This window comes from Ochotona princeps, chromosome 10, assembly GCF_030435755.1.
Source record: "Ochotona princeps isolate mOchPri1 chromosome 10, mOchPri1.hap1, whole genome shotgun sequence".
NCBI lineage: Eukaryota > Metazoa > Chordata > Mammalia > Lagomorpha > Ochotonidae > Ochotona > Ochotona princeps.
The window spans coordinates 66,629,121-66,651,599 of NC_080841.1; the positions used below are offsets into that span (position 1 = coordinate 66,629,121).

The 22,479-nt window shown below is 40.6% G+C and overlaps 1 protein-coding gene across 2 annotated transcripts in view; it reads left to right on the forward strand.

Moving 5' to 3' along the window:
* The window catches only part of DIP2C (disco interacting protein 2 homolog C), a 408,787-nt gene that overhangs the window by 294,508 nt on the left and 91,800 nt on the right, over positions 1-22,479 (forward strand). For both annotated transcript variants that reach the window (XM_058669544.1, XM_058669545.1), the window contains 5 exons: positions 3,849-3,940; positions 10,804-10,914; positions 20,753-20,876; positions 21,232-21,341; positions 21,540-21,642. In XM_058669544.1, coding sequence (XP_058525527.1) covers positions 3,849-3,940; positions 10,804-10,914; positions 20,753-20,876; positions 21,232-21,341; positions 21,540-21,642 — 540 coding nt within the window. The remainder of the gene's footprint in view (positions 1-3,848; positions 3,941-10,803; positions 10,915-20,752; positions 20,877-21,231; positions 21,342-21,539; positions 21,643-22,479) is intronic.

The following is a 22,479-nucleotide window of genomic DNA, read 5'->3' on the forward strand; positions in this document are numbered from 1 at the left end:
CCAACATATTGCAGCTCCTGCTTCTAAATCTCCCGTATCCCACTGTGCTTTCATCTTAGTCAAATATGAGTCAATCATGGGTTTTCCTTGTTAAACATACAAAATGTACAGATGTGGGGGTATAATGGAACATGCATCCCTGCTTCCAGACAAAAGATGGAATCCCAATGAAACTGTTGGACATGTGTAGACAATGGGATATTGGGCTGTCTGACATTGTACCAACAATGCCAGGGTACATTAAATAAGAGACTAATAAAATTATGATTCCTTATGAGGGACTACACTATTGTAACAAAATGGGAAAAATCTGATGGGGAGGGTGTGAGTTTGGGCGGGGGGGAATCCCACCCTACACAAAATTGTACCACACAATTCAAGATTCAAAATAAAAATATATTTAAAAAATACAAAAGCAGTGTGTTTCTAAATGCAGGATTATAATTTAAAGGACATAAAAGTATTGAATGATACAGTGAACCTTATGGGAAAGTGTTATCTGTGTAGAGCCAATGATTGAATGTTCCTGAGAAGATTTAGGAAGAAGCTTATTGAATGAGAATTGTGTTAATATTGAATAATTTAGTCTGCTTGAAGGACTATATTTAAAGTCTTGTATTTTCCTTTCAACCTAGGAGTGAACTTCCTGCCAAGCTCCGGAATAGCAAAATCCCAGCTGAGAAATTTAGGATCTTTAATAGGGAATACAAATGACAAATCAAAGTTGTGAATAAATATAGGAAAGATCTTTTAATTGCGTTTTCCGCTTACCAGTAGAAATAGAAGGCAGACTAAATAGTATGCATGGAAATTCATAAATTAATTTTTTAAAATGCCTGTAGTTTATTTCCTTTTATAGTGTCTTAGCTGGCAGAAGCTTTTCAATTGCATTTTCTGTTTCCCCTTGTGGTTTTAGGGAGATATCCGTGACTCATGCTGCCTTGTCCCAGTGTGCTTCCTGTATTAAGCAAATGTTCAGGTCCACCTCTTTCTCTTTTTCTTCAAAATTTATGATTTTGTTTTTATTCCAGAAGTTTCCAAGGAATTTGGGGGCTTGAGAACTGGGTCCTCTTTCTGTAACCTTCTTACATTACTGCTAATGCATTTCAGAACCTCACTTGCCTGTTCTAAGCAAGTGAACATCCCATGGCCCTCCTCTCCATGGCCCTCCCTGAGTGGATGGCCCACTTCTCTCCTCAGCAGCTGTGCCCTCTGTACAGCTGCCTCCTCCCCACTCAAACCCGAAGGAACAGAATGGCAATTCCCACACGTTCCTGTCTCATTTATAAGTCAGTTGAGAATTGCTGTGTCTACTCTGGTTTGCATCAGCAGTTTGGTCTCCAAAGTGTACGTAGGTATGTTTCCAACACTTTGCCAAAAGTTGGCTTTGCACTTTTCAAATGTTCTATTGGGAACTGCCTTTTTATGAATTTGTTAGGATCCTGATGAGAACAAAGTTGAAACTTTACAAGCTACAGAGGTGCGGATTTTAATTAGCTTTTACATTTACTGCACACTGGGTTTTTCAATTACAACACATTTTTTTTGTAATTGTTCGACTGCAGTAATCCCCTATACATTAATGAATCTGAAGATTAAAAACAATGTTTTCTTTGAGAAAATATCACTCAAGTTATTTCTAATGGGCTAATGACAATTCTAAAACAAAGCCCATAGGGCGAAAGAAAGTTGCAAATAAAATATCAGATGACTAAGCAATATGACTTGAGGGTTACAATATTGAGAATAAGGGGTTAAGGAACGAGAGAGGATATGCATAAAATTAAGATCTTGGCAATACACTGAAAGGCATACAGTAATTTTGTTCCATATTTTATAACTTGTATGTAATGTTAATAAAACAAAGAAGCACTTTTTAGAAGTATGTTATAATCCACGAATTGACATATAGCCTAGAGCAGAGATCTGATATTTTCTGCTTTCTAGCTACTAAAGGGGGAAGAAGTTGATGAATCATATGATGGATAAATATTAATAACACTAACAAGGGTGGCTGTGAACCCATTATGAAATACAACCCATTCAGGATTTTCTTTTTAATTCAAAATATATTCTTTAAAAAAATCTCTGAAATATTTTGTTGAAAATAGGAAAAACTATGAGGTGATACATTAATACTGAAAGTAGCTTGTGTTGCTCTTCACCTACAACTTCTAGCACCTCACTATTTGTGAAAAGCCTTCAGGAGCTAAGCTCTCTGGTCCTGGATGATAAAAATCCCTTATGTGCTCACAAGTTTATCCTTAATTTTAAAGATTTATTAATTTTCATTGCAAAGTCAGATATACAAAGAGAAGGAGAGACAGAAAGGAAGATCTTTTGTCTTATGGTTCACTCTCCAAGCGACCGCAACGGCTGATGCTGTGCCAATCCAAAGCCAGGAGCCAGGAGCTTCCTCTAGGTCTCCCATGTGGTACAGGGTCCCAAGGCTTTGGGCTGTACTCGACTGCTTTCCCAGGCCACAAGCAGGGAGCTGGAAGGAAAGCGGGGCTGCCGGGATTAGAACCTGTGCCCATATGTGATCCCGGTGCATTCAAGGCAAGAACTTCAATAACTAGGCCACTGCGCCGGGCCCGTATCTTAGATGTTGAAGTCATTTTTCCCCATCAGGATGATAATAAAGAAAAGTCTGGCAGTGGAACTAGACATGAATTTGAAACATGCACATTCTTCAGATCCACTCACTTTTTCTAAAGCATTTTATTTTCAGTCCTGCTTTGTGGTTATATTTTTTACAGTCCAAAAAAAAAGGGGGGGTTTGCCTTTTTAAAAAGTGTATTTTTATTTGAAAGGCAGATTTACAGAGAGAAAGGAGAAACCAAGATCTTCACCTGCTGATCCACTCTCCAAATAGCTGCAATGGCTGGAGCTGGGCTGGTCCAAAGCCAGGAACATGGAGCTTTCAGTCTTGCTTTGTGGTGATATTTTCTACAGTCCAAAAAATTTAACCAATTCAAATTATTTGCTATTGTCGTTGCCAGAATTCAAACATGCCTGTCCTAAAGCCTTAACACATTGTGGTTGAGAAACTTGGCACTTGGGGAAGGAAAAGGTATCAGACTTCTGAATGACCATGTGAAGACCGGTTTTGTGGTCTCTTTGTTCATTCCATTGACACAAGTTAGGCCCTGTGAGTAAGGGGAGTAAGTCCCTGGGTCCAATATGAGATGATGGCAGTGGCATTATTACAGTGGGCACTACAGTCCTTCACTCCCTGGAAATCTTTCCTGGAGTTCCTGTGATTGTTAATATTTCCTAAGACTTTGTTTCTGTGTACTCCACACAGTAAGGAGAAGTTTGCTTTGTGTTGAAACCTCATTCAAGTGTTGAGGTCACTGTGATTTTTAAGAATCGGAGTTCTGGGTACTTATTTTCCCATCTCAACTCCAGGGACTGAGAATAAATTGAAAGTTTAAAATACGAAGACTTTGGGTGAACTTTGTCTACCAAGGGAGAATTTTGTTCCCCATTTTCTGTGACATTAGCTGCACCAATACAAACCCTTGACAGCAATTTGCCAGCAGCTCCCTCAGTCACAGAGCAGGAGATAAGCTACACGTGGGCATGTTTTCCCCTTCGCTCCCTCTCTCCTTTAAAATACTGCTTTCTTTGTATTTCCAGGTTCCACTCTTGCTCATCTGCTCTCCTTTTTCTTGTCTTTGCCCATTTAGTTACTCGCCGACCACATATACGAGAGGCAAAATGGAAACATACTAGACTTTCATTTAGAAAAGTAATACTGTTCGTATAGCTTAATATGTGCATGTGTACAATACTAAAAAAGCGTATATGTAATAGTTACTTCTGTTTATAATTTGTGTTGATAGGTAAACTATGGACAAGAAGTATGAAGGTTGCTTACAACATTCTGCATAAATTAGGTACAAAGCAAGAACCTATGGTCCGGCCTGGAGATAGGGTAAGTGCAGTTTCAATTATTGGATCTGCAAAAAGAGTGTTAATCGTGTTATGCGGAAAAGAGCTACCTGCTAGTTTAACCTTCTTGACATTTACTGTGGACCAGGAGCAATCACTTGCAGCACCATCATGTACCAATTCAGTGAGCCACACTAGATTGTTTCTGTCATTGAATACATGCAGAGATGAAGGCCTACAAAGGGTAAGTATCACATCAGATAAAGGCATGAAACTGTCACAGGGCAAAACCAACACCTCTCTATTTTTGTTGACCCCCAGTCCTCAATTTCCTAACTACCACCTGGCATTCTCTTCTATGTGGAAACACAGCCCTTGTCCTCTACCTGGGCAGGCAGGACTTGTGTTTGAGATATTTTTGTGTGTTAGTTAAACTGCCTTGGCAACAAAGTGTTGATAGCCATGCCTGATACCATAATTGGGGAGGAGGGGAACTAACTCAAAATGAACCCAATTGTGTCAGCATAAGATCCAAAATCATAAAACTGTTAGAAGAAAACATACTGAAAAAGCTTCATGAAATTGAAGTTAGCAGTGATGTTTTGGGGAAGCCCACTGTAAAAATAAAAAACAAGAAATAAAAGAGAGGATTAAAAAGACTTGGTCAGTCTGTCTCTCATTAATTGTTGGTTCATTGATTCAATCACAATATCTTATTGCATATGATACAGGCTGTTTGAGGTTGTAATAATATTAGAATTTACATGTACTATTTTTCAGATTGATATCATTTCATCTTAAATTAAGGCAAACATGCGGTATCTAACCTTTTGGGATTGGCTCATTTCTCTTAGCATAATGGTTTCCAATTGGGCCCATTTGGCCATGAAGAAATGCATTTCTTTTTTTTTTTTTTTTTTATAGCTGAGTAGTATTCCATGGAGTATATGAACCAAAGCTCTCTTATCCAATCTTCTGTTGATGAGCATTTCAGTTGCTTCCAAGTTTTTGCAATTGTTGATTGTGCTGCCATGAACATAGGGGTGCATGTTGGTTTCTGGTGTAACAGGTGTTTTGTATATGTTCCTAGAAGTGTTATTGCTGGATCATATGGTATGCAGATTTGCAGTTGTTTGAGTGTTCTCCATACTGATTTCCATAGAGGCTGTACCAACCATCAGCCCTACCAACAGTGGAGTAGGGTTCCCTTTTCCCCGCATCCTCGCCAGCAAGTGTTGTTGGTGTTTTTTTGTATGTGAGCCATTCTTACTGGTGTTAGGTGGTACCTCATTGATGTCTTAATTTGGATTTCCCTTATTGGCAGAGAGCTGAGGGGTTGAGGGGATCCCAGAGCCTATGAAACTGTGTCATAAAACAAAATTTAAAAAAAAGACTTGATCAAAATGTAAAACTTTGCTGTTATGTCAAATGACAATTTCTTGGAAATGACCCTAAAAAAACATAGGAAACAAAGGAAAAAATTAAAAGGGCATGATCAAAATTAAATACTTATTTACATTAAACAGCACTGTCAAGTGAAAGGTAACCTATAGAATGAGAGAATATATGTACAAGTCATCTATTTTGTTAGAGATGATTTATATTTATGATATGTCAGGAATTCCTGCAATTATAACTCATCCACAAAAGACCCTAAAAAACCAAAGAAGACTGTTAAATGGCCAAAACGTCAAATAGATATTTCTTCAAAAATTTACAGATTACCTGTCAGCACATGACAGTCATCATTGCTAATCAAGGCAAGTGTAAATCAAAGCCACAATGAAATGCTATTTCTCACCTAGAGGATGGCTATTATCAAAGTGAGGAAACCTGCAAGTGTTTTCAAGGCTGTGGAGAAAATGGAACTCTTTGTGCATTGCTGGTGGGAACTTAAAAGCTGTTTCAGCTTCGGTAGAGAACAGTCAAGTAATTCCTCAAAAAAAAAAAAAAAATCAGAATTACTAATCGATTCAGCAACTTCATTTTCGTATATTTATCAAAAATAACTAACACCAGAGTTTACAAATGGTATTTATGTGCGCACGTCATGTTCATAACGAGCAAATTTCACAAAAACTGGAAGGTGAAAGCAGCCTGAGTGTCTGTTGATCAGTGAATGGATAAAAATGTGATACGTACATTCAGTGGTATGTTAGGTAGACGTGAAAAGCAAGGAAATCCTGATGCATATTCTACATTGCATGAAGTCTGGAGATACTGTGCTGAGTATATGAGTACGAGACACATAGCAGTAAATATTGTATAATTCCACTTAAATGAGATACCTCAAATCAGAAATGAAGTGGTGGTTGTAAGAGGCTGGCAGGAGGTGGAAATGGAACTTCCTGTACAAGGGGGATGGAGTTTCAGTTTGTGATCATGAAGAAGTTGTAGAACTAAGTAGAAATGATAGTTGCACTGAGTAGAAATGAAAGTTGCACATATTGTGATTATAGTTAATGTCACTAAATTATATACTTAAAATGATTAAAATTACCACTTCAATTATATTTTATGACAATAAAGAAACATCAGTTGTAATATAGTATCTCCCTTATCTATCATTTACTTCACAGTCTTAACAGATTTTTTTTTAAATTTTGTGTGACCTCTCAATTGTGCATAATATTAAATGCAAAATAATCCTCCTAGGTTCAGCTTTAGTATCAATAGGATGTGGGGGTACAGGATTATAGTGAAAAACTTATATACACACACTAGTGGTTTGTTCAGTTTGTAGAGGGCGTAGTGACTACTTTTCTTAAGAAATGCCCATGTGGCTAGTATCTGGCACTTATATATATAAATGAACATAACTACAGTGATCACTTTATATTAACCTCAGAATTAATGGATTTCTTTGAGAATGAATTTTCAATAAAACATTATTTTTCTCAGAATAAAGGTTGCATCTTAGCATAAAAAATTAGACTCTGTTTCCGTGTGTAACTATGCCGGTGCAGCTTGTGAAGGTCCCTTTTTAGACTCCAGAAACAGTGTTTATAATTCCTAAGCTAAATGGTATTTTCTGGATATTGTAGTGGGAACCATGAAAAATATAAAAAATCATCATGCGTGAAACCTACCTTTAAATAGCTCACAATATTTAAAAAAAAACCCTACTTAATAATTAGCTTCTCTATAAACTGGGAAATTGTAAAGACCCTTATAAAAAGACAGTAAAGTATTGAACTTTAGAAAGGAGAGAACATTTTCTGCCTTCTGAGAGGGAAGCATATGAAAACTGAGATGTATTTCAGGGAGTGAAAAGTAAACTCAGAAGTGAAAAGTAATCTCTGAAGTGGTGTGAAAATGAGGTGAAGTCTGGTGTTCTCCTGGACAGAACAGCCGTGTGTCACAGGAACCTTGGAAGGAAGTTCAGGAAGAAGATGGAAATGAGTTTAACATGAAGGGCTTTCACACAGCTAAGGAGTATTGACTTTCAAGTCTTGGTTTGTTGATGTCTGTTCTGCTCTGGGAATAATGAAGCTTAAAGAAGTCACTGGAAAGGAAACTGGATTTGTAACAAAGGAAGCATCTTTATGTTTGAACAGTATTTCACTGGAATCACCAAGGAATTAACAGCAAAATAAGCTGTGTGACCAACATGAATATTAAAGGAAAACTTAACGATTAAGTACAAGCTTCTCTTCAAAGCAGAGCACCAAAAAGTATCAGCTTTTATTCTAAAAACAATTTATGTGTTTGACCCTTTTCTAACAATTTTATATTGTTGGGAGCATACAATGCACTGTTATTCTGCTTTTATTCACTCTACATTGTAACTTTTCACCATATTTCTGTACAACTACACAAGATTGTGTAATATGGCATTATCAGCATGAACTTTAAATAGTGACAAGTCAGTGGGAGTTTTCAGTGCTCAATGAAGTAGATCTTCAGTTGAGCAGATGCACGAAGAACTGGGGTAGAAGCCAGACCTGACTCACTTTGGGAAAGGATTATTCCACAGTCTGGTCCTGGGAAAGTCACTTATCTTCTTTATCTCAGCTGCTTGCCCATGGTGAGGATTTCTGCCTCCGAAGCTAGCAATCTGGAACAAACAGCAAGTGAGCGTTTAGCACATTATGAATGAGTGCAATCATTGCAATTTGATTAAACTTCATTATCTTCTGCATTTTTTAATGCAGTCTGAGCAATGTCCTCAAACTTCTTGATCTACTTCAGGAGAAGATGTTATACATCCGTGATAACCTGGGAATCTTGCAACCTCCTGACTGGATGATGTTTCCTGGCCACATAGAGATTTGAAAATCAGGCTGTTAGCACTTAGTCTGCCGAACGAAGGCTAATGCAAACTTCAGACAGTTGTTTCATATAACTGATTGTGGTTCATATGCATAAGCATGCAAACAAATCACTTTATTCCTTTTATTATTTAGCTGAGTAATAGATTGCAAGAATGTCTTTGAAAAGGTATCTTCATATCTAAAGGTTAATTTTGTTTCTGCAAGCTGTTCTATGTTGCTAAATGGTCAAAATTACAAAATTTAGGGTATGACCTGTTCCTTTCGCAACTACCATTAGAATCCGTTTATCTTGAAGTGATTGCTTAAATATTGAGAAAATTTTATTTTTTCAGGTTGAAATGAAAATAAGTAAAATGTAATTATTTAAGTTAATTTCCTTTTTACTTTTTTTCCTCTTGTTTATTCTTTTATGGGACAATTCTGTAGGCCCTGCATGATGGAACTAATCATTTAGGCCATTTTTTTAAAGGATTTTCTTTTAATTTATTTGAAAGAGAGAGGTAGGGAAAATAAGAAAAAGCAGTATTTCTCATCCACTGATTCACTCTTTAATGGCCTAAGTGTTAGGAATTGGGCCAGTCTGAAGCCAGGGGTTTCTTTTGATCTCTGACATGAGTATCAGGAGCCCAACTACTTGGGCCATCTTCTGTTGCTTTTCCCAGGCCGTTGTTACGGAGCTGGATGGAAAGTAGAGCAGCCAGGACACAAACTGGCACCCAAGTGTGGTGCTGATGCCAAGGCAGTAGTTTAACCCACAGTGCCAGATCATAATTTAGGATGTTTTAAACATAGTTTCAGAATGAGGTGCTGGAAACATGATGTATATATGCAAAATCCTGGGGTTTATGAAAGCATGTTGAACGTAAGTGCCTACAAGAAAGAGAAGTGTTAATGTTACAGAAGTATATGAAAGGCAAAGTTGTGCAGAACTTCATGGGAATCCCGAAGTAGAATTGTCTGTAAAACTATGTCATAAAAAAAGTTTGTCAAAGTCTGGGAATAGGAAGGATCACTTAGGATGGGTCTGTTGGGTTAAATTGAACAAGTTGGATATACATTAGGTAACTGCACTGCAGATAGAGCCAGGCATCAAATAATGATGTTCCGGTCAAATGTGGGCCACATAGGAGAAGGTTCTGGAAGACTATATCATCTGGAGACATCGTCGGTCTCTTACTTTGTGTAAGAGTACTCTGTAATGCTTGCATAGGAATTAAAACACCTAATGACAGTTTTCTGTACTCATTGCTTAGCAATACATCGTTGTACTAAAAGCAAAAAAATCTAGATTAATTTTGAAAGTTCACCGGTCTCACAGTCTACAGGAAATTGGATAGAATATTTGTTAAAGATGATAATATAAGGGAAATTTTGATATATTTACATGAAATATTAAATCTGTGCACCAGCTAAAACACATTGAAATTGAAAATAACACTTCAAGGTCTGCATCATATGAATCAGCACTGTTTCATGTATTAAGAATCCAGATTCTAGAGAACTTTCCAAAATACTAACAGATAAGTAGATAAAAGAATGAAAACCAGTTCCTACAACAAATAATAATTATAAAAAGATCATATGGCAACATGTTCCTTCTTAACATGCACTCTACTGTTCAGCACGACCACAAATGCAGTTAGAAGTCATGATACCCATTATTTGATATGAACATCATTACATGCTAATTTACATGAGCTGCATTTGTAGAACTCAGTGATTGTTCTACCTGTGCATTTGGTGCCTGTGAGAGTGGCTGAGCTAGAGAGAGGATGGATGGGTGGGGACCACTGAACATCTCCAACAGCAGGTTGGCCAACACAAATGCAGGTACAGCTATGGATGCTTTCACCACTACCAGTGCTAATGATTCATGCGTTACCACCAGTTAAGGTTCATGGATACATGCAGTGTTTCAGGAATCATTTTGAGCCCTTTAAACCCATTTTTTATTTGACTATCACCAAAACCCAAGAAGCTTGTGGAACATGCATATTACGAGAAAATTGTGCAGCGTCTCCAAAAATTTTTGGCACCAAAATAAACTTTATCTCTTAATTCTACTGTTCCATATTTTTAGAGTCTCCTTTGCACAACATCTTACCTTTCCAGGTCTGAAGGCTTAGGGTTTTGGCTTAAATTATGCATAAGACCTCAAGGTTTAAAACTACTAGGGAAAAAAAAACTAATAGGGGATCGGAACTGAATTCTGTGTGAGTCCGATTTCCAGATTGTTTGCCCAGCCACCTAATCAAGCACTCGATTTTACAACCATTTGATTACAATTATGTGGAATATACAGATACATTCATAAACGTTAATGAATATGGTTGGAAGTAAAATGGAATACATACTGTAGTTTCATTTATGTAAACATTAAGTATGCAAATTTAAAAGAAAATGTTAAAAAAATTAAGGTAGTTGTATTCTGGTAACATGACTAGAGATGACTATTTTGTTAATGTTGTCACTAATATAAATGTTTAAGCGTCTCAGTAGATATGTATAAACCTAATTTTTATTCCAGCTTTCTTGGTGAAAATTTTAATCCTGTCGGTGTAAGGTTAATCCTTTCCCAATTAAGACAGTCTACATGCTCCTGCTAACTTCTCTGTCTTTCTTGTTCCTCCAGGTGGCGCTGGTGTTCCCTAACAACGATCCGGCAGCATTCATGGTGGCCTTCTATGGCTGCCTGCTGGCGGAAGTTGTTCCTGTGCCCATTGAAGTTCCACTCACGAGAAAGGTACAGGACTTATGATTGGTTACATCCTGTTAGAGGGAAGTGGCAGGCTCAGTTGCAGCTGAATGTGCTTTTATTAGGCAAGAATGTGCAGATGGTCGTTATTAAAATTGGCTTCTGATCTCCACGGGAGGTGAATCAAGAGGTACTGAGAGTTTTTTTTACTATTGAAGACTCATCGCAGGTTTTCTAGAGTTATCTCCGGGAAAGGGAACAGTTGTTAACACACTCAGCTTGGCTCAACTCTAGGGTGTGCACCCTTCCAGAGCTTGGGTTTATCCAGCAACAGAACATGGCTAAAATAATCCCATTCGAGGAAAAATAATAATCTTGCTCTTTTTCATCAGCTGCACTAGAAATCAGGATAACTGATAAATGCTTTCCCAAAACTATCGTTTTGCAGTGTAGTTCTTTTACTCAAATGTCTGCACATGAAGTACCAGGTTTATCTTGATTTTTCAGAACTTTTTCTGTAATTAATGTTACTTTAGTTATGGCTTAGTACGGTATAAAGAAATTAATGTTGTACAAAAGCTATGTATCAATATATTTGTATAAGTGTGTATACATTATATGTATAATTAATTTGTCCATCTACAATGCAGGCTTATGGTAATGTTAAGAAAGAAACGTGTAGGGAAAGAAATCCAGTAGAGCCAATATTGCTGATTACTAAAGGAAGATGGTCTGAAACTAGGAAGGAAGGTGCCAGCAACCGAGAGAGAAGGCGGCAGAGCTGTGCAGGTTAACGTCTCCGATCCCAACTCTGAATTAGCCAAGCCTCACCTAGCACACCTTTAATGAGAAACTATTCTAGCCCCAGGATCCAGTGATCACATATCACCTGGGTTAAGAGTTACCACAGAAACCCTTTCCAATCTTCAGTTGTCTCTTTGGCTGCTCTGACATTAAACCTTATTGATCCCGTATTTAAGAAAACCTGCTACCTCTCAGAACACATCCTGGGCAAGTCAATAGGGTTTGTGGTTTCAGCTCTCATCACTGAGTAGGAGTAGAGGAGTATGTGGCTTCTTTTGAAAACGTGGGGGGAAAGAGCTGGCGTGGATTGGCTCATGCCTCGCTGGGTGGGACACAAAGATTAGTCACTCCTCACCATGGTGTTGAGGATTTTCCTGCACACCCCCCCAAAAAAAAATGTTCTGCACCTTAAATGTCGACAAATATCTTGTTAGAGTTACAAGCCAGTCTAGATTATCCTAAAATCTGCCAAGATCAACAAAATTATACTTCAACACAACAAATGGCTAAATACTAAAATGAAATAGACACGAGACAGCTGAATGGTACCCTATAACCATTTTAAGGTATATAGCAGCCGGTCTGGTCCTGTATATAAACTAAAATTGAGATGTCAATGAGCTAATCATAGGTTGTGGTTAGGACTTGCTTTTTTTTTTTTTTTAACATACTGGTTACTCAAAACCATGTCAAATCCATAATATTGCAAATTGCTGTTGATGTTATATTGGGACTCTTAATTGACCGTGATGATATTCTACCAGCTCTAACTTCGGACCAGAAATGGTCTCCTCAAGAAACTGTTCAACCCATCTGGACAATAAGTAGCTGGACTCCATGCTTGGTATATGTTTGCAAGGAAAGAATCTTGATTGAATTTGAACTGTAATGCTGCATCAAGGTGGAGGAATCCACCAGGGGGGAGGGGAGGGGGAGGGGTGGGGGGGTTCCCAGAGCCTATGAAACTGTCACATAAAGCAAAATAATTAATAAAAAAATATATATATATAAAAAGAAAACGTGGGGGGAAGAGCAGGTGGTGGGGAGAGATGATACCTATGCTAATTTCTGAGGGGTGAAACTTCCCCGGGCTCTCCTGCTGTGGGCAGGTGGCAGGCATGGCTATAGCTGACCCCTGATTCCCTGACCTCATTGCCAGCTCAGGCTAGGCAGAGGTGGGAACCCTGCTGCTTTCTGCCGAGGGAGCTCTGCAGCCAGCGCTCCAGGTGTGAGCTAGAGGCCAGGAAAGTGCTTTCTCGTGTCCTGGAGTTTTGTGAGGGCCACAGCATTTGGGCAGAAAATTGGGGCAGTTGGGATTATACTAAGTACAGTAGCTGAGCCCTTTTAGAATATCTTCCTAGTCTTTGGATTTCATTATGTATGTAAACATATGTGTATATATATATTCATAGTTAACAAAAATTAGGTATGCCTAATGTAATTCTATGGCTCCTCTCTAGTTGATATTTCTTTCAGTGGACAAGTGGGTGGAGACTTTAGACATTTTTTTATTTTTTTGACAATCTTGACATAATTAGGGTAAAAAGGTTCAAGCACTACAGGAAGATGGGCAGAACAATTAGTTCCGTATTGTTTCCTTAATATATCTGATGTAAAAGGGGATTTTAAGGGAGAAGCCCCACTCAGTCTCCCACCCACCCCAGGTCCCGGATGTGGGGCATGCTCTGAGGGTCTTGCTCAAATGGTTTTGATAGTTCAACAGTTCTGAATTGCTGCCACTCTCACCACTCCAAGCACAATGAGGTCATTGGAGAATCCACTGATTGGCATAGTCCATCATAGAGTCTCCATTTGCCCAGTATTTTCATTGCCAACATATAGGTGAGGTGGTTGATTGACTTATATGTCATCTGTTTTAAAAAGAAACCTACTCCAAGACTTCCAAGTTCTAGGCTGAAACTCAGATCCTATGAATTTTCTAAGCAGTAGGCTGATGGTGATGGAGACACTAGTACACGAAGGGGCCTGTGGAGACTGGATCTCAGGCAGAGATCCAACTACCAGACACACACAAAAATGTCACTGTTGATACTAGTACTGCCTACCTTTTTTTCTTATTATGTCTATAACTGAGATTTTTTTTTCTATTTTAAACACATAGCCTGATGTGTTCCTAACCAGAGAAAATTTGTATAGTTGAAGCATTTGTTTGAATGAAGAGGTTAGGAGATGGTTTTTCTAAAGGATGTGCAAGTGCCTGGCTCCACACTGTGCAGAAATGCCATCCTGGCCACAAAGGGCCACAGGGCGCAGAGCCAGAAAGCATCCCAGGTAGTCATCATGAGGGCCAGGAAGGATTTCGTGTAGCATATTTTTTTCAGATACTTTAGAATAATGAAGAATCTCTAGAGTCCCTGTCTCCTGGAGAATAAAGCTGTGTGGGTGTGCAGTCGGGAAACTGCAACAGCGCCAGCCGAAGGAAGTGGAGGGCCTTATGCCACTCCAAAGGATGCGACAGTCTGCTTTGCTGAGATGACCCTGCGTGCCTGATGATAGGTTCATCTTTCATGGAACAGGATGGTCTCTAAAGAGATTCCTTGTGATCCAAGGGCCAGGGAACACAGGGGCAGGAGAATAGCATGGGGCTGTGACGAGCTGAGATTTCTCACAAAATGGCAAGTCAGTAGAAAACGACCTGTCTTGGTGCCTGTACCTCAAACCTCTCCTCCCCAGGCTATAGAGTGGCCCAGCCTCACTCAGTGGCCTTGACATAAACTGTAGTGAACAGCAAACAACTGCCAAGGGCTCAAATCCTTCCTGCCTTGTCTTAGGTAATTTCTGGATGGGAAAGCATTGCCATGAGTTTACTTTGGTTGCATCTCTCTCAGGTTATGCAAAAGTGAGTGGAGGTGTGTACAGCCTTTCTCGGTCAATGTACACGGAAAAAAAAAAAACAAAACCAACTGCATGTTGGAATGTTAGGGAAGTGACAGCAAAGGGGAAAGATCCTCCCCTTTTGTCTCAGATTTAGCAACAAGGTGGCTTTCACAAAATACTGTGTTGTCTTGTTTCTGGTTTTTGACAGATCATAGTTACAAGCTATTATGAAGAACAATGTAAAACTTGGAGATATATGTACCATCTAGGATGATGGAACCAAGCTGACTTATATATCCATTATCCTGGTTACCCTTTTCTGAGGGTCTTGATGGGGGCATTTGAAATTTGCTCCTAGCTATCTTGAAATAGATTAGAGTTTTTGGGGAAAATAGAACTGAAGGATACTTTGTTAAAGGAGTCTTCAGTATGTTTATGGAAGGATGCATGTTATTGAAAACTAAGCATGAATTTCAAACGTTTGCATGCCAAAGTAGACTTGTGATTCCACTTTCCATGAACTGTTTTGATACACCTTCACAGCCTACGTGTTTACTGAAGGTAGTCACCATGCAGTAGAGGAGACGTCCTGTGTATCTGAGACTTTGTGCGCTTGAACCAACACCCCTGCCCCTGTTCCAACCCTACCTACTCCCCCAGCCTCTGGAAAGAGCCATTTTACTCTTATTCTGTATTTCGCTCTCTGTTAGATTCCACAGATTAGTGAGAGCTTGAGGTATTTGCCATTCTTTGCTAGACTTAATTTGCTTAGTATAACATACTGTCTGCCACAGAATTTCCTTTGAAAGGCTAAATAGTGTGTTGCTGTGTATGTGTAGTGTGTCCCCTTTATCCACCCTGTTGATGACCACTGAGGCTGACTGTATCTTTGCTGTTAACTGATATTGTTACAGTGAATGTAGGAGTAGGTGTTTCTTCCACATACTGGGTTTAATTTATTTTTGGATATATACACAGTATTTGGGTTGCTGGGTCATGTGATTCTTTCTTTGAGGACTTCATATACCACTTTCTACAATGCCTACACTAACTTTTACAACACCACGAATGGTCCACAAGAATTTCCTTTTTCCTCCCACATTCTTGCCAACACTAGGGTCTTTTTGATAGAAGTGATTCTAACAGATAAGAGGTGGCATCACATTATGATTTTAATTTGAATTTCCCTAATAATTAATGATGCTGATTAATGATTTTAATACTCCTGCCATTTTTATGTCTCTCTTTGAGAGCTGTGACTTTAGAATGCAGAAGTTCACCTTAGTAACTTGTATTTTTAGCTGAAAAAGTCTATTGACAGATGGAATTCTAAGAGGGGTGAGGTGTGTGCAGGTGGGTGAGCTTCTCCTATCTCCCACTTCTACAGACTCTAGAGTTCTGTTCATTTAAAGGCTGTAATGGAAGCCACATGTCCTGCATTCCAAATGTTGCTTAATGAGTCTAACAATTTAGTTCCGATGTACATGTATTCTCAAATTCTTGAGGTTAAAGGAACAAAGAGGGGTTTTTCCACATAAGGAATTTATTCTCTTTTTAAAAGTGTTCGAGCAGCAGAGCAACAGATGCAGAGGGACTTCTCATCTGCTGTGTGCTCTCCAGTTGTCTATAGTTGCTTCAGGCCAAAACTGGGAGCAGGAAACTCCGTCCAACTCCCCTGTGTGTGTGTGACAGGAACATAGTCTCTCTAGCCACCACCTGCTGCCTCCCAGGTTTCTGCACATTAGCAGGGGGCTGGAGTCAGGAGCCAGAGATGAGAATGAAACACTGGCCTGTAATGTGGAAAATAGGCATCTTTACCATCTCTAAATACCTGCTGAATCACTAGAGGAGTTAATAGTAGGAGAAATGGTGTTCCCGTGATGACTGGGTTAGGCAGAGGACAAGAGCGAGAGAGCGCCTCTATACATGTGCTGAGTAGAACGTATCAGATCACTGTAGATCTGGACAGTGCCTGCCACCATTTATTTTCTTTTTTCTCTTTTTTAATATTTGTTTTATTTTTATTATTATTAATTTGAAAGGCAAAGTTATAGAGGGAAGGGGAGATAGTGAGAGGTCTTCCATCCACTGGTTTGTTCCCCAAATGGTCACAATGGTCAGAGCTCAGCCGGTCCAAATCTGGGAGCCAGCAGTTTCTTCCAGCTCTCCTCTATCAGTACAGTGTCCCAAGAACCTGAGCCAGACCATAAGCAGGGAGATGGGTCAGAAGTAGAGCAGTCAGGACATGAACCAGCATCCATATGGAATGCCGGCACTACAAGCAGAGTCTTTGCCAGCTATACCATGGCGCTGGCCACATATCACCTTTTCTTAAGGCAACTGAATCTGTCCTTAATGCTCACACCTGTCAGAGGAGTGGATTTGCTAACCTGAGAAGTAGGCTGGGCCAATTTCCTTTATGATCTCAAGACTATGCCACAAGAGTCAGGATGGAAAGTGAGGCAGGTTTCTTTTCTCTTAATTTCTTTTTCTTTTCTTTCTTTCAGTTAGGATAGAGGGTTGAAACATGCAAACTCTGAAAATGGACACTTGCTAACCTCAAGTCACAAAAAGTCACCAGTACCTGAATGGTTCAGTCTCCAGAGGAGAACAGCATGGGTTACTTCCTTAGATTCTAGCATGTTGATCATTTATTTGCTTGAATAAATGCTTCCAGGTATCCAGTTAAAACGAAGCTTGTTACATGTTTAGATGTGTGGATGCTCAGACGATCCTTCCTCCAGAGCTAATTAGGTCAATGCACTTGATAGAGAGCTGGAGATCTTAGGAACCAGGATTGGGGATCTGGCAGGGGGAGAAGGTGGTGTTGCAGCTGAGAAGATATTAGAGAGAAGGGAACTCGTGCTCCATTGTAAGTGGGGTCCACTTCAGGGAGGACAACCCTCCAGCTATTGGAAGTATCTGGAGACAAATAGGGGATACACTTTATATGTTTATGTAGACTCCCCAAGTACAAGCATTGGTGTCTAAGTATGCTTATTTATGCATGAATGTGCTGATCTGCATGTGTCAGTATGTTTGCATATGTGTACACACATTTTTTGTCTCTGTGTATGAGTGGGATGGGTAACCAAGGACAGATTCCTGGAACTTTGATAATCGATCACACTCCTCCATTGGCAAACAGGGTTTCTTTCTCCCTTTCTCTGTCTTTATATGTGCTTGAAACTTTTCCATCATAAAGACATTTTTAAATAGCAAAAAAGAAGTTAGCTAATGTAAATTAATCATTGTTATCTTGGCATTGCTAAGGAAAAGTTCATGTGTCTCTTCCCTTGATCCATCTGGGTACATGGCCATCATAACCTTTAAACATGTCTGGCTACAGTGTATCTTTTGTTGATAGTGCAGTGTTGTGTTTATTATCCATCTGTCCATTATTGTATCACAACCATCTCCTCAGCCTATTGATTTGGCCATGCCAACTATTTGGGGGGCTGCAAATCTAAAATGAGTTCACGGGAGATGACTTTTAACAAGCCTATGATAGGATTATTAGAGAAGCCTTTTGTGAAAGATTGGTAGTTTCTGATTGTAAGAATTGGGGAAGGAGTTGGGTAGAAGATGACTGCTTAAGAAGTTACTCCTGGAGAGACTTTATGTAAGAAGAAAAATCTTTCAGAAAGTGGCATACTGAGCCCTGAATAAGGGCACATCAAAAATGTGTATGAAATGTGGAATCAAAACCTAGATTTACTTTGATATGGGAGATTCTGATGTTTATGCATAGTATTTCATGGTATCTGTCTTTCACGAACTTTTTGAAGACTTCTTGTACATACTGGATAAAGAATGAAGTGTGAGCAAGGTTTGCCCTTGGGTTTGGTGTAGTTTTCTTAGCCAGGAAAAAAAAAAAGAATCATTAATGACATTTGCGGTAGAAGAAGTGATCATGTGTGGTCCTACATGTACACTACCCCAAAGGAGATGGCAGCAGCATTGGCATGACTCCAGCAGCCATCTGAATGTGTCAGCCTGTTTTTTTTTTTCTGAGAAGAAAGCTATATGCCAGAAGTACAGGTGATTCTTGGTGGAAAAGTTCATGGGAAATGTTAAGGTCTGAGCTTGTATCCTGGGAGGTTGTGCTTAGTTGCATTCTCTTGGGATGAAGCAGGATGCTTCCCTGTCTTAACCTCAAAGAGAGGCATGCAGAGGTCTATTCTGTCTTTTCAAGGACGAAACTAAGATGGGGAGGATTATGAGAAACTGTTCCTACCAGCATGGGATAAGTTGTCTGCTTCCGTGCCAGGGTCCTCAGGCTGTGTGTGTGTAGAAATAGAAGGCTTCATGTCAGGCCAACACCAGTGCAGGTGTTCATTGTCAAAAGTGCTAAGTGCTACTCCGAGAGCACTGACAGGGACCGCACACAGGGCCCACCCGGGAGCGGTGACAGCTGATCCCTGAGGACAAAGAGGAGAAGCAGGTGTTTACACTAATCACAGCTTCCTCTTTGCAGTCCCCCTCTCTCCTTTGTGGTTTCCAAACTTTTCCTCTTATTTCGGGGGTATTATGTTTTCTTTTGGCAGTGGCGGTGTTGGACTGGGGATTAAATCATGTGCAAGTATTAAGGCAGGCTTCAGGGGTGGCGGGGGGCTGCAGCAGTCCAGGAGACCCGTGGTCAGAGTGTCAGGCCCTCTTGTCAACATCTGTGGAGAAACTGCACACAGCTGTAAGTGGCTCTGACCCCAGCCACCCTTCACTGTTTAGACAGTGCCTCTTGGCTCAACCCAGCGTGTACAAGTTCAGCAAAGAGCCACCCTCCTGCTGCAAAAGCTGACAGGCTCCCCACCACCTCCCTCACCTCTGCAGAATCACTACATCTGCTAACAGCATGTTTAGAGTCATAGAGAAGTAACCGATTATGACTCTGCTTGAAACAGCACTGCCAGAGGGAAAAGTGCCAGAGGAAGTCCCTTGAGTGAGGACTGTCCCCATCTAGTAAGCCCCAGACCTCTCTCCCCCTTACGGGGTTGAATCAAATATGCAAGTTTGTTTACTGGATCCATAATTCAGTGTAGACCTGAGTCTACGATAAAAAAGCACCAATTTAAACACTTAAAAATAATCTTTCAAGTTTTTAACACCACTTAATTTAGTCAGAGTATCTTTCCATGCTTTTCCATTAGCAAGCCATGGACTTGGCAGATGAGCTTCTGGTCTACCCATGGTTCCTAGGTGGTTCAAGGGCTCACACTATGTGTTCTATGAAGGGCCATCTGGGAAATGAAAAGGTAACTCATTCATCACAACACAGCTTTTAGTTCTAGAAATTCTGGCTATTTTGGAGTTTTTGTTTTCCAACATAAACTGCTACAGACTGCTACAAACCAGCCTTGCTGGTGTGACTAGTAGGAAGAAACAAAGGGACTTGAACTGAATTGTCAGCTCGGTTGTTTGCCTGTGGGGGACTGGGTTACTGAGGGGTAAAACGTGCTCGGGCTGTACAGTTTCTATGGGAACAACAATCCGGGAGAACTCATCTGCTGTGTGTCCTGAGATGGGATGTCCCAAAATCCACATCAGCAGCTTGGAGATTATTTGTGCTTGGTGTCTTCAGAATGGGTGTCCTCCAGCCAGGACCCATGTTCATTATGTGTGTATTGTTACTTCATTGAGTGAGTGTCCTTAGTGAGGAAAGGGTAATGCAGGCCTCATCCCTGTGGCTGAAGATGCTCTGACTGCATCCATGCAGTGCACATCCATGGGTGTACATCAAGATTAAACACTTGGTATTAGTCTGTCAGATACAAAGTGTTTTCTTGCATACTTTCTGTCCTTCACACACACACACACACACACACACACGCACACACACATACATACATACACACACACCTTTCTAATCAGAGCCATGCAGAATTGGAGGGAAACTGAATAACTACCTTGTAATAACACCTACTCAATGCTATCCATTTGCTAAGTACCATGCCTGCCCTCTTCTCACTCATCCCTTGCAGCAACTGGGAGAGGCTGCCCTTTCACCCCCATTTTGCAGGTGAGGAAATTAGAGTTGAGGCCAGGCATGCTGGCCAACAAACCTGTTCACGGTGACATGGCTAGCAAACATCACTGAATTGTTGGTTATTCAAGAAGAGAGGAGGGACTAGGGGAGGTCAGTTCACCTTCCCAGTCTCTAAGGCTGGGCAGTGTTTTTGCCTGCAGCAGAGCAGTCTCTTGGATTCTTAACTCTTCTTTCTTTGTTACACTTTCTTTGTTATCTCAGGATGCAGGGAGCCAGCAGATAGGTTTCTTGCTTGGAAGCTGTGGAGTTACTGTAGCCTTGACTAGTGATGCCTGCCATAAGGGACTGCCAAAAAGCCCAACTGGAGAGATCCCACAGTTTAAAGGTATGATAACCAAGCCAGCCTTCAAAGCCGGCTTCATTCTCTTGAGCCCTTGAAGTTGGAAGGCTGGCCCTTCACTTGTGTGTGGGATGCACCCTGTTACATCAGATCCAAGGCCAGAGGCCTTTGTACTTGTTTAAGTCTTGACTAATAACATCCCAGGTTATTAGCACTTGGAATAACGCGGGTGTCCTTTTGATGGTTTTGTTTTAGATTTGACAAAATATAGAAACATCAGAAATTCACTTCAGCCCAAAATGTTGTGTGCAAATGTGCCACATGAACATTGACTAGAATATCTACAAACCTGTTTTGTGAATAACCCTTACTTAGAAGGACTTTGTCATTTATTTCCAAGGTTGGCCAAAGCTACTATGGTTTGTCACAGAATCAAAACATCTCTCTAAGCCCCCTCGAGACTGGTTCCCACACATTAAAGATGCCAATAATGACACTGCTTACATTGAGGTGAGTCAACATGGCCTCTTGCTGCTGTATCTGGGTGTGTATGGGGCTGGGGCAGGTTCACAAACATTTCCAGCAGCTGCACTGCACATGCTCCACAGAAGTCTTAGGCTCTCTCAACTAACTAGAAAGGGTGGTGGACATGGGCCAGGACTCTGCCTATTGGAACCACTCTTGTATGTATTTTCTGTCTTGTTTCAGTACAAGACATGTAAGGATGGAAGTGTGCTTGGCGTGACGGTGACAAGGATCGCGCTGCTGACGCACTGCCAGGCACTCACACAAGCATGTGGCTACACAGAAGGTGAGGACAGCCCCCACCTCTAAGACAGTGATTCCCAGGTGCTCAAGATGCCACACTAAGGGAGAGGCTATGGAATTCCTAATGGGGACCAGTTTCTACCCAGCTCAGTTCTATGTTCAGATACTGAACTAGATCAGTGAGTTACTCCTGGCTGTGACATCAAGTCCCAGCACGTGAGAGGCTGACACGGCAAGGCCATTTCCATGCTTGGAGCTCTGAAGGCCCCGGGTCTCTAAATCAGGACTTCTGCTTCTCTAAGGTCTGTGTCCTGGTGAGACTGACTGTCTGACCTCCTGCCAGTTGCCTCCTGGTTGAGTCCCCACGTGGCCTCTGCTCAGTGTGCACTCAGAGAGAATGGGACTTCTCTTGTTGCAAGGATGCAAGTTAAGGCCCCTCATTTAACAACAATGACCTCCTTCAGGATCCTGTCTCCGTGTAGTCATCTCGGGCTTGGGATTTCAATGTATGGATTTGGGGTTGGGGACATGTTCTGGTCCATGGTAGTCGACACCAGGGCTGGTCATCACAGGCTGTGAATGCAAGGCCTGCCTTCTGCAGCCACATGCCTTCTTTTCCAGGGAAGCACACGGGGGAAATGAAAACTTTGGGGAGGGGAAGAAAACAGCAAAGGCAAAATAAATACAAAGGAAAAAGAATAAGACATTTTAAAATGATGTTATGTTACAGGGAGATATCACTGTTCACTTGTGTATCAGAATATTCAACTAGAGTATCTCTAAGCCTGACCAGTGCTTCTGATTGAATGTGGTTGGAAGCTGCAATGCCCCTGAGGCAGTGTTGGATCGTCTTCACACTGTGGTTTTTCATGTTACTCTG